Genomic DNA, 12273 nt, shown 5'->3' on the forward strand with positions numbered 1-12273 from the left:
GTGATGTGAAACATTCCGCAATACACACTCATTATAAAATAACAGGAGGAGCAACAAAAGACTTTAAAACTCAGACTCTAATATCTCAAAAACAGTAAAAGATAGAAAACACATAAAAATTCAAGATTTGTAGGTCAAAGTCTCGTGACTCATTTGAAGTTCAAATGAAGTCTGTATCTAAAACTATGTGGAAGCAGTAAATGTTCAAAAAGGTGTGGGTTTCAATCACACTCTCCATTCAAATATATGAGTATTTTTCTGTGTCCAGCTGTAGTTACTTATTGTCTCTACACACCTGACAGTACACATTTCAATCAAACTTTGACCAGATCATGTGGGTTAAAAGTCTTTCCTTTTCTAAAATAGACTTGATGAAAATTAGGAAATTAATTTCTTTTACAACCAAACTCATCAAGAGTTTTCAATTTACTAATTGAAATTCAAGTGAATGGGCCAAAAACTTGCTTAATTTTGATGACACAGGTGTGAGCAAGACAGACATGTCTCACCCTGCAGAAAATTCTCATCCTCACACTGTTGAGATTTGATGCTTTTCCATGACAGAGGAAGTTGCTATAACTTTATTGTACATGCTCCAGACTTTAAACGTTTGATAAGAGTCCCGGCCTGAGCACGTCTACATGACAACATTCCATCAGTGATGCAAACTGGCTGAATAGCGCCCCCTCCGAAATTTCAGTGAAGCAGCCCCAGCTGCGGGCAAAACAGTGGACAAAGGAAGTGATGTTTATTTCTCCTTCTTGCACTGTCTGAAAACAGCCCAAGTCTGAAGACCTCTACATGCCCGTGACAGAAGCCCTTTGATTGTGTCGTGGCCTGACATGCAAGGAGGCGCGAGGGCTCGTTCATCGCTGCTTGCATCTTTAATTCTTTTTTTATCTAATGCAATTGCATAGTGCTACTTTGATTGGTAGCAATAACACATTGAATATAGTGCTTGCAGTGATTTTAGAGCAGTTTAAAAGTTCTTTCTTGTTGTTAGGCCTGACTTGGCGTCAGGCCTAACAACACCTTTTAGCGGCTCTAAAATGGCTTAATTAAAAATTCTGCTCCATTTTTATCCACAAGAAGGTACAGAGAACGAGTCTGACAACCAGTAATTTGAGCAAGATGACTCTTGTGTAAAATGAAAGAGGCTGCAGATGCCACTGCAGTACCTAGACGGGACAAATACTGAAAAACACACTGAAAAAAGAAATCTGTCTTTATGAATTTATGCACTGACTCTTGGGCTTGTTTTACTTGCAGGACGTAAAGAATTTGGTTTGCTGCTAGTGTAGTGATCTGCTTATTCTGCTTTGCTCCAACACTGTCCCCAGAAAAGTCCTGCAATGAAGTGAAATCATCTCACCTTGATTTAAAAACACTAGACTTGAATATGACAGTAAAGGACTTATCAAACAAGATTCCTATTTTCTTACAACGACAGTCCTGATGACTGATTGATTTGATTTATTTTTACTAAGCCTGCATGGGCATACAAGACACCATTAAAAAAAAAAAGACTAGATCCTGCATCCCATGTGATTTACAATACCACTATTAAACAAACATCAAACAACATATGATATTTAGCCATATTAGTTGTCAACTATTTGCTATGTAGCGATATTGCAGAGTAATGGCGTCCTTACCAGTGAATGAAGTCACACTCTCTCTGTGTGTATCGTTATCTGAGCTTCTCTGTTCTTTGTTTTGGTGGCCCCGTGTGCATGTTAGTGCATGTGAGTGTGCATGATAGTGCATGTGAGTCCCTCCATGTCCTCCGCATCTGTTTCCAAGTTGGTGGCCACATCACAAACTTTCTGTGGAATCCTGGGGTAATTGTATTGATGTTGCACCTTAGATCATTTCTATGGATATAGGCTTCTCTATAGATATATTTTGTTTCAAGGGTTTTGGCCATTGTTGCTATTGGTGATGATAATCTTTTACTCACCAGGTTTTGTTGTAGAGATATCTAGAACATAGCAACTCAAAGCTGCACAACTATATTACAAGTACATACAGTTGCTGGTAATATAGTGCTGTAGGTCAAAGTTTGGTCAAACCTTGACTTACTGTAACTCTGCAAAATGCCTATGCTATTTACAATGGTTAGTTTTCCAACATACCTACGTTTTCACTTTCAAAGTCAGATAATATACTGCTTAAAACAAACAAACAAACAAACAGCATCTAGAAGTTTTGCCACATATTTCAGCATTTATTTTTCTCAGCAAAATGTTATATAGCTATAAATAGCTGATTGATAGGAGGATAATCTCCTACAACATTAGCCTCAAAATGCAAAAACAAGAAGTTTTGCTTTAAGATGGATTATTTGTACATTGGGGAGGGGAGACGTGTATGATGGCTACTACTGGAACTGTTCCTGTGGCGGTGTGTACATGTGTAAGCCTTGTATGTGTCCAATGTGTCTGTTTCTGAAAATGACAGCCACCCTCTCCAACTCACCCGTTTGTGCAAGCGGTGTGTATCCTCCGTACTGTGCACCAGTCGCTGTGTGAGTGTGTTGCAGCAGGTGTCACCCAGCGCTGCATGTTCCCGACTCTCCAGACGAGTCTGAGTCAGTAAAACGGACCAGACCTGAGACACAGACTGACCCCACTGCTCCTTCCTGAAAAAAAACACACATCCTCACTGAGATATGCCATAATGAAACACCTGCAAAACACCAGTGAAAGAGAAAAGACCCACACTTACTTTTTAGTCTTGTGGGTGAACCTCTCTGTGAGTTTGTCGAGAGCACGAGCATATTCCGCCTCAATGTCGCCTCGGCGGCGGAGAAACTCAGAGAGGTCTGAGAGCTGCTGCTGTTTCACCTCCACCTGAGAATCTAAAATCTTTATCTGGTCTGTCAGCTGGGCCCGCAGGTCTGGGGTACACAAATACAGACATCACAGTCATTTAAGCAAATACATGTCTATAATACTAGACACACACACACACACAGTGACACAAGAACACACATGCACATGCTACATGGATGAACACAGTGATCATATGATCACGATCACATGATTATCCACACGGTCATGAACAAACATCATAATGATACATGTAGATCATGCCTGCTCCTGCTTACATAAGCATACACACACACAAACACACACACACGCAGTATCTGTAAACAGTATACAGATGAAATTAATCATGTGCACTTGTGCATTTGGAGATAATACATGCAAACACAATCAGTTTACAAATCATACACCTTCAGCTTGTCCCCGATAATATTATTACTATGGGTATACAGTGACATATCTCATGCTGTTTTACATTGCATTATTTTACTTATTTCACTATATAATAATACTACATGACTACTATATTGTTATTATTGTTCTTTTATATCGTTATATTCTATATCATAGTATTCTTTTGATTTCTATTATATTATTATATACACACGTCACAGTATTTTATTATTATTGTATATTGTGTGTGTACATTACATAATACTGGGCATATTTTTAATATTATATACTTTATTATATGGTGTATTGTACTTATTCATACATATAACTATACTACATATTGCTCACACATGAGGGTTGCTGGAGTTGCCCGTTTGGTCTTCTTTTGTACAAATATTTGCACAATTCTCTTACATGATCTTACAATATATTGTATATAGCCTTTCTAACATAAGCTCTCTAATTACCATAATCTCTTGTTTCATTTTTATTTTGTTTATTTTTTATGTGAATTTCTCCTCAGGGTTCCATAAAGTCTTCTCTTCTCTTCTCTTCTCTTCCTGAAATTATCAAATCAGAAAATATATAATAATGTCTATTCCAATCACACATTTCACCTGAATAATCTCCATATCTACGCAGTTAAACAAATCACTTTATAATCAGTGATAATTAAAGTCTTTCCGCTATGGGACAAGATTTAATCATTTGTGTCTATTTGTGGGTGTGATTGCCTTTGTTTCACAAAGTAACTTGACAGCAGATTTTTACACACAGCTAGGCTTATAATAACCTAACATAACCTTATACACATAAGTTTGCATGCCAAGCTTAAAAAGAAGCATGTGTAGCCTAGTGTTGCACACTGGTTTGAAAAGTCTGATAAATACATCATTCTCTCAAATAAAACTGCCTTCTCTTTGCTCTCTCACCTCTCTCTCTTGCTCCTCTTTTCTTACCCGTTCTCAGCACCCCCCAGCCCCCACTGCCCGCTCCCTCTTTACTCTTATTCTGTGTCTCTGTGTGAGTACACAGCCCAGGGCTGACTGAATGTGAGGAGACAGCATCACTAATACTCCTATAAATACACCCTTGTAGTACAGTACAGAGCTAGTCAGCCACAGCATGCACCCTCCAAAACACAGCACATAACACACACATGCTCACACACACACACACTGCTGTTGTCATGTGAAAATCTTGTCAACGCCAATATTGGTCATGTTCATGGTTTCACTTCGATTAAAGGAATCGTTGCACCTTTACAGGTTGAGAGGATTTAAGAAACTCTTTGCATGGATTGTCATCAAACAAGGGAGATTTGATCAGTTTCTGACAACATAGGCATGTTTGAGTACATACACGTGCACAAATATATTTAGAGAGAGAGTCTATAGCTGGATGACTGTGTGGAACAACTGCACATGTTTATGCATGAATGTGCTGATTTACATGCATTCATGCATGCAGGTAAGTGCACATGCGCAAACAGAGATGCGATAAAGGGCACAGACGTACACAGAGACAAGCACTTAACGTACACACATGCGCACAGAGCAACTTACCTTTCATCTGTGATTCATACTCGGCCAGACTTCCCTTCTCCCTCCTCAGCTTTCCATGTGATGTCATCATCTTTGACCCCCTGACCCTCGTCTGTCAAAGAGACCTTCCTTCCTGAACCCTGATTCTTCTCTTAGCCTCACAATCTCCTCTTGTGAAACCTTTCAACCTCAGTGCTTGCTCCCACGCTGTAGTCTTTGACCTTTCACCCCTGACCCCTTGGCCTTGCTGATCTACAGCTGCATGTAGTGCATCGGCATCACTGTCAATCGGCTGCGCTTGGCGGGGAAGTCAGTCGGGTCGCTGTGTCCATGGAATCCCCTGGGTTTCTGGTATGAACGCTGATCCATAGGTGAACTGTCCTGAGCAGCAGAAGAGAGGATAATGGTAAGAGTGGGGAGAGGAGGAGAGGATGTGGATGGATGGAAGAGGACAACAGGGGGAAGAGAGGGAGATTTATTAAGACCAGAATGAGAAAATGAGAGAGCCAGAGGAAGGGGACAAATGAGGCCAGGACGACAAGAGAGAAAGGGACAGTGACACCAGAGACGAGAGATTTAATAGGAAGGACAGTGTGATGGGGGGCAGAGCGCAGAATGGACAGTAAGAGGGCAGAGTGATGGGGATATGAGGGAGGAAAGATGAGGGAAGGGGGATGGGAAGATGAGAGGTGATGAGTAACAGCAATAATGAAGGACATTCAGTGCCTCAAGGTCGGGGGTTGGGGATGTCCATAAAGGTAATGGTCATACGAACGAGCTTTCACAAATTTGTTTGTCCACATACAAAGCCTAATAGGATTTCCAAAAGAAATATAACAGAGTGGAGAAATCTATAGTCACAATAGGATGTAAAATATTTAAATACTGAAACTGGCCTGTCATCTGTTTTGTGCTCAACTCGCGGTTTGCTGATATATTAACAATTCCTCACAGTTGCTTCATGGGTTACCTTTGTTGTTTAATCATGTTAAAGGGGAACTCCACCAATTTGACATCAAAGTTAGTTTGCGCATTATGAGAAGTACTACTCAGTTTTGGAAAACAGTATAATGTCTTATGTGTCTCTTAAGTTTGAAAGAATAACCCTAGTAATATCACCGGATTAACTCAATTTTTCCCCATTCTGAATTCTCATTTCAATTTTAATGATCTTTTAATGATCCAATGTCAATGTCACTCAACAAACACGGCAGGCTTCTGGATAATGTTACGACACTATTTCAATTTTGTCTCTGAGAAATTGTTTTGTCTGTTAGGGCAGGCGGGTCTAAATACTACAGGATCCAGGCTTGGCCACCATTGCTATAGAAAAAACAAACAAAAAAAACAGTAAAAGGGGTTAATCAGAGTTGAATCAAATCCAAAAGATTTGTCATTGCAGACACCACAGTTGCTCAATTCAACTAAAATTACCCAGAATCCCAAATTTAATTAATGTGAACTGAAACTAATTTTAATCTCAGAATTCTGACTTTAAACTCAGAACCCAAATAAATTTTTCACGTAGCCCTAATCCTCTTCTGTATCTTTTAGTACAACCAAACGCTGAACAAGACTTTTTTAGGCAACCAAAACGTTAGAATTAACTTTCATGAACTGATAACACACAGAAATAGTGATGGCTACAGCTACACCTATACTCTGTGAATCCGGGGTTATGCCATGGTTACGTTACCTAACCAACGTTGTCGCCGTGATAGCGACTTGCCTGTGACGGCACAGACCTGTGCCACATGTGTAAATGCACACAGCCTCATTATCAGTTTGGAGACGCATTTATTGTTTCAGCTGCTGTATGATCCTGTAGCCAGCTGTGACACACAGCCAGCTGTGGGCAACAAACAGAACATCAGTAATGATATTTCTGCGAAATCCCAGATACATTCAATGACACCTAACGACATTATAGTAAGATTCAGACATTAATCTAACATGTTTCAGACCTGCCTGAGTCACATTAATAGCTGTATTTTGACATTTGAAATTTCAGTAGATTATGTTATAGATGCAAAATACTAGAGAAGAAGCAAAATACATGAAAGTTGGTTTGTGATGTTGGAGAGCTCTGTGTGTGCGCATCTCTGCTAATTAAAGACACGCAATTTGAGGCTTTTGTGCTCTCTGCAGTTTTCATTATGGACCAATCTGTGTGCTGAAATGTGGAGAATAGCCTGAAACACTGGAAACGGCTCACTCACTCAGATGCAAACCTGGGCTAATAATTGTACTCAGCCACAAAGCTTTCTTGGCATGTTTGTGCCATCATGATATTAGCCAAAAAAATCTTTTGTGAATTGGACATTGAGATGTAGCAGATAAAGTCGCCCCTCAGTTTTCTCAATAGCATAATCTTTATCTTCCACCCACCTTTAGCAGCCCATGTGACAGAATTTTAAGTGAAATTTCTCACCAAAATGCACTGTGAGAGTCATAGTTAATGTCTCATTACATTTTTATGCACTCAGACTGTTAGGCTCCCTTCGACTTTTTATCAATGAACCAGATACTTTCTAACACAGTTAATCTTTTGTACCAATGATTCAAGAGAGAACTGTTGAGTCACTTAAAATTGTCTATGGAGAAAAAGAAAGGAACTTTAACTCCTTAAAGTATGCGTTACCAACTGAAGGTATCAGATTAAAGACATGTCGGAGGGGCCTTTGTAAAGACACAATCAGTTGCATTATTGGAAGTGTAGGATCCAGTACTTCAAGGAGGCTGTCTGGGCATTGTTGTAGTGCTTTTTGTGGCCACCTTGTGCTTGCTTTCCATTTTTCAGCTCATCAAAAAAGACTTGTTTCAGCAGTCTCGTGCAGGGCATGTGCAGGGTTTGTGTAGGGTTAGAGTGTAGGGTTTCCCAGTAGCAGGTTGGTACAAAAATTCACTCTTTTTTTGTGCTGATTCTTAGGCCGAAGTTGTTGCAAGCTGAGGAGAAGTGATCCATATGGGCCTATAGTTTGAGCAAGTAGCCAGAGTCATCAGCAAACAAAAGATCTTGAACAGTGACTTTCTCCACTTTGGTTTTGGCTTGCATCCTCCGCAGTTAAATAGCCCCCCCCATGTTAAATAGCCCACCGTCAAAACTGTAGATGAAGCTAATCCTAGTCTTGTTGTTCTGGAATGAGTCTTGCAGCATGGCAGAAAACACCATGCTGAAGAGCGTTGGTGCTCGGACACAGCCTTGCCACCCCATTTGTGATTGGGAACGGATTGGAGAGTTCTTGCTGCTCTTTGACGCTGACCATCATGTCATTCTGCATGTGCAATACTAAATCAGTTGAAATGCAATACTAAATCACTGGAGTACCCCTTTAAAAGGACATTGTGCCTTGAAATACAATTAAGAGGGTGTTATAAAGGACTAAAGCCTACTTTGGAAGACAATCAGTTTCTGCACTGCTGGTACAGTAGATGTGTCCTACATCCAGAAGGTTTGTCTAATTAGTCTACATGCACACGACTACAATAAACGCTCACATTGCATTAGACACAGCTGTTTGCAAGGATGTTCAGCACAAACTCTGCTGATGAGTTTTTACACTTTCGCACAAAGAAACACACAGAGACAACTCCACTTTCCACATCCTGTGTCAATTTCTCAACAGGTTTCCGCTCATCTGCAATGAGTGCCCACTGGAAACATTCTTCCTCAATCAGTCTCAAGCAATTATTTGGTTTGGTTAAAACCCAAAACTGTAACTGAATCAAAACTCTGACCAGAAAAACACACTCACTCCAACGGCCTAGCACTGCTCTAGTTTCATGTGGTCTCCTGTAACCCACAGTGCTATGAGAAAATCGTGTCAATGCAAGTTTGAAAGCAGTGCATTGTTTAAAAGCACTGTATCTATTCAGATGTTTTGATATATTGCATATTCACACTATCACTCAGAATGTATTAAGTGCTCTTAGACCTCTACTTTCATTTCCTCACCCAAAACTGTGTGGTGGATGTGGTGCAGTGACAGTTAGAGACAGAGCTAGAAACTAAATGGAGAAGTACAGGGCACAAATAGAGAGAGATTTCCGCTACTGAGAGTTGGGTTGAGATGGCCCTGAGACCTTGGAAGCTCCGGAGGCCATCATCAGCATGTGACCTTAATCTGCACCGAACAAAGCAAATGTAAATGATCTGAGAAAGCGAGAGGAGGGGCTGTGAGAGATTCAGCGAAAGCCCAGGAAAAACTCAGGTGGGCAAATGCAAAAAGGGTAAAAAGGGCAGAGAGGCGGAGGTTATTGGGGAACAGTGTTTCATACTTAAAGTCAAGGTCATTGAAAGAAGGACGTCATGCGGTACACGTGGTGAATATAAAGTAGACTGAAGACAAGAGAGGATACAAGTGGCACACTGAGATAGATCCTTATTGCTACTGAGGGGATTTTCCGCTAATTTCTTCTGGGGAAAAAAATTGAAGCACTCAGCAGAAGCAATACAGGATACAAGAAGGATATTGTGTTTGATGTTATGGCCGATTCTGTATGGGGATTTCCTGACATCGCTGAGAGCCAACCACACTGTGCTACGCTGATTCTGTTACTGTACAGAACTTTATCTTGTGTGATGTTTCTTGCAGTGATGTTTAAATGTGTCCTCATTTCAGAAAAAAAAATCTTACAGCTGTATTATCTCTTAACAGTTGTCTCCTCTGAGTAGAAAATCATTCCTGATCCCTGCAAACCTGGGGCAAAGCCAAACCATTGCTAATGCTGTGTAAAATGTCCAAAACCCCCCAAAACAAAACATATGGGTGTCAACGGGACCTGCGGCCAGATGATCTCACTTCCTGAAAAGTTGACTTTTGGGATATGAAAAGAGTAACAGCGTGCACAGGCACTCCAGATTCATCTGTGTCAGTGCAGTATGATCACAGATAAGCACAGAAATGTTAAAAAGGATGCATGACAGTGTCAAGCATGATCTTATGCTAATTTGTACTGTCAGATGTGCTACAGCTGTACATTCACTGCTGTGAACACAAGTCAGGTAGTCAGGTGTGAAACTCATCCGTCTGACAGACTGATTGGAGAGGCTTTCATAGACACAGACATGATTAGGAGAAGATGGAGTTCGTAGCAATTTATACTGCCAGAAGAAGCAGAGAGATAAATAACAGTTAGATTTTATTGTAAGATTCTATTTGGCCTTACGCTGAATGCAAAATCAAATTAAAAAAAATCTAAATAAAAGCATTTGATGGTGATTCATACTGTATGTACTCCATGTTACTTTACTGAGTGAGGTGTAAGTGTAGCTCTGACATGTATTAGCCCATGTCATCAACAACAGACAGAACCTGCTGTCAATTTACAGCTTACAGCAGCTTTTGTTCTACAGACCTCATTATGACCTGAAGCTGTTTCAGTAGGTGATTTAAATGTGTTTCAATTCATTATGGAGCAACAGCTGCTGGCCTCTGTCATGTATTTTCTTTTTTAAATTACGTTATATGGATGGGCATACAGTGTCTGGCTATTATGGTACAAGTTCCTCCAATTACAGGTTGCTTAATTAAAGGAATAGTTTGACATTTTATTTGCTTTTTCACTGAGAGTTAGATTAGAAGACAGATACAACTCTCATGTTGAAGAGCAGTATCAATCGTCTCATCAAACTCTTGGCGGGAAAGTGAATAAATTTCCCAAAATATCAAAACTATTCTCTTTAAGATGAAAAATACATGACCAATCAAAATCTGAACCTGTAATTTCCCACAGGCATGCTAACGTAAAACACTGATGTTCTTTGAAACACAGGAAGCTAACAGACACGTCAGCTCATTCATGGGCTGCTACATACTGCAAGGCAGATCTGAATGCAGCTCATACAGTCAATGTAACTGCACTACAACAGGTAGAGCGCCCTCATACTGGCTCTGGCCCCAGCTTTCATTTAGAACGTGTCATGAGATTTAGGGCGATGCAAGATTAGCTATGCAATGTTGCAAAATCCACATTCACCATATTACTGACAAAGTTTGCTTCTTGCCAGACTCTCTCTTGTTAAACTGCTGATGGGGCTGCAGCTGCCTTAGCAAACAGGAAACCGTATGCTACCACAGGTCTTTTACTCGTGCACCATCTGTAGAGAGTTACCCTGTACCTGCAAACCTCACAGAAAGTTTTCAGTGGCAGCTTAATCCTGGTTCTCACCACTGGCAAAACATATATTACACACTAGTTTTAAGGTGAAACTGCATATAATGCATCACAGAAAAGGAAGCGTGGCCATCAATGACTTAAGGACTTTACATGTAGCAAAAGGGTGCATGTTTATAATAAAAGGGTGGAATTTAACAGCTTTGGGCACTGTAGCTTAGTAAGTATACACGGTATAAAGTGCCTTTCAGATTCTGGCATGGTACTTAATTGCAATGGCACTGAGGGCAATTTTGCATCGGGCTGGCCTGCAAATCAAAGTAAAAGGGTACAGAAAAATTTCCACAGCTGTCTACATTTCTCAGGTCCTGCCATGGTCGACTTTTATGTGTTAGATGGATCATTTACAGGTAATGTTTGCAGAATGCATACCTGTAGGTTCTAGGAGAGGGCAAACTTTTTTTTTTTTTTTTAAAAAAAGGGGAATAAAAAAGTGAAATGAAAACAGTCCCTGACAGTGTGGCAGTGTGAGAGGCGAGAGGCTGTCAGACTGGCCATATCCGCTCCTCGAGTTCTACTGAAACCTCTACTTCTGTAATGACAATTTCGTTGAAATTTTCTATGACAGAGCTAATTAGGGGTCCATTTAGTTTTGGTTCTCCTGCCAATTTTGATCTTAGTCTCTGTTTTAATAAAGGATGTCTGAGTGAATCTTTTTCCAATTTAATATTTTACTTTGAGAAATATTACCATGTGCAAATGCTAGAAAATGAAAGTAGAGATTAAGAATCATCACTTGAAATATGTATTTTGTCATACCGTCCTCACTGATTCGAAGAATACATACTGTAAACAGGGATTTGCATCTTAGACCAAGCTGGTCTTGCTTTTCTGAGGCTAATTTTTTTTTTACAGCATTTCAACATGTGACCTACATTGATATGGTTAAAGTCAATGTGCATTCATAATGGATATTCATAATCTTAGCACAATCATACTGTATGTCTGAGAAAATAAACCTGATTCTGGATCTCCTTCAAGGCTTAACTAAACTTCAACTTATCAGATAATATATATATATATATATATATATATATATATGTATTCGCCTGTCTTTAAGAGCATTTGAGGTTACAATTCCTTAGCTTGTGCTGCTTTGTTACATTACCATCACAATCTACACTATTGGTTACACTGTAAACCAATAGCACAAAGGGAACGCTACTTAGTAGATGCCTGTTGTTTTTTTTGGGTTTTTTTGGTCTTTTCTCATCTTCATCCTATCCTAACAGAATGCCATTCAGCTGTCAATACATTGTAGGTGATAAGCAGGAAGGGGAATTAGGGTTCTACCATTCTGACAGCACAGGAGTGTTGAGTTATATTTACAA

At 39.9% G+C, this 12273-nt stretch overlaps 1 protein-coding gene across 2 annotated transcripts in view; it reads right to left on the bottom strand.

The window, feature by feature from the left end:
- Positions 1–12273, bottom strand: part of arhgap4b (Rho GTPase activating protein 4b) — a 31827-nt gene that overhangs the window by 18458 nt on the left and 1096 nt on the right. For both annotated transcript variants that reach the window (XM_042408788.1, XM_042408787.1), the window contains exons 2-4: positions 4787–5146; positions 2728–2899; positions 2479–2641 (exon numbers count right to left, since the gene is read on the bottom strand). In XM_042408788.1, coding sequence (XP_042264722.1) covers positions 2479–2641; positions 2728–2899; positions 4787–4856 — 405 coding nt within the window. In that variant the 5' untranslated portion in view covers positions 4857–5146. The remainder of the gene's footprint in view (positions 1–2478; positions 2642–2727; positions 2900–4786; positions 5147–12273) is intronic.

This window comes from Thunnus maccoyii, chromosome 4 (genome assembly GCF_910596095.1).
Source record: "Thunnus maccoyii chromosome 4, fThuMac1.1, whole genome shotgun sequence".
Lineage (NCBI taxonomy): Eukaryota > Metazoa > Chordata > Actinopteri > Scombriformes > Scombridae > Thunnus > Thunnus maccoyii.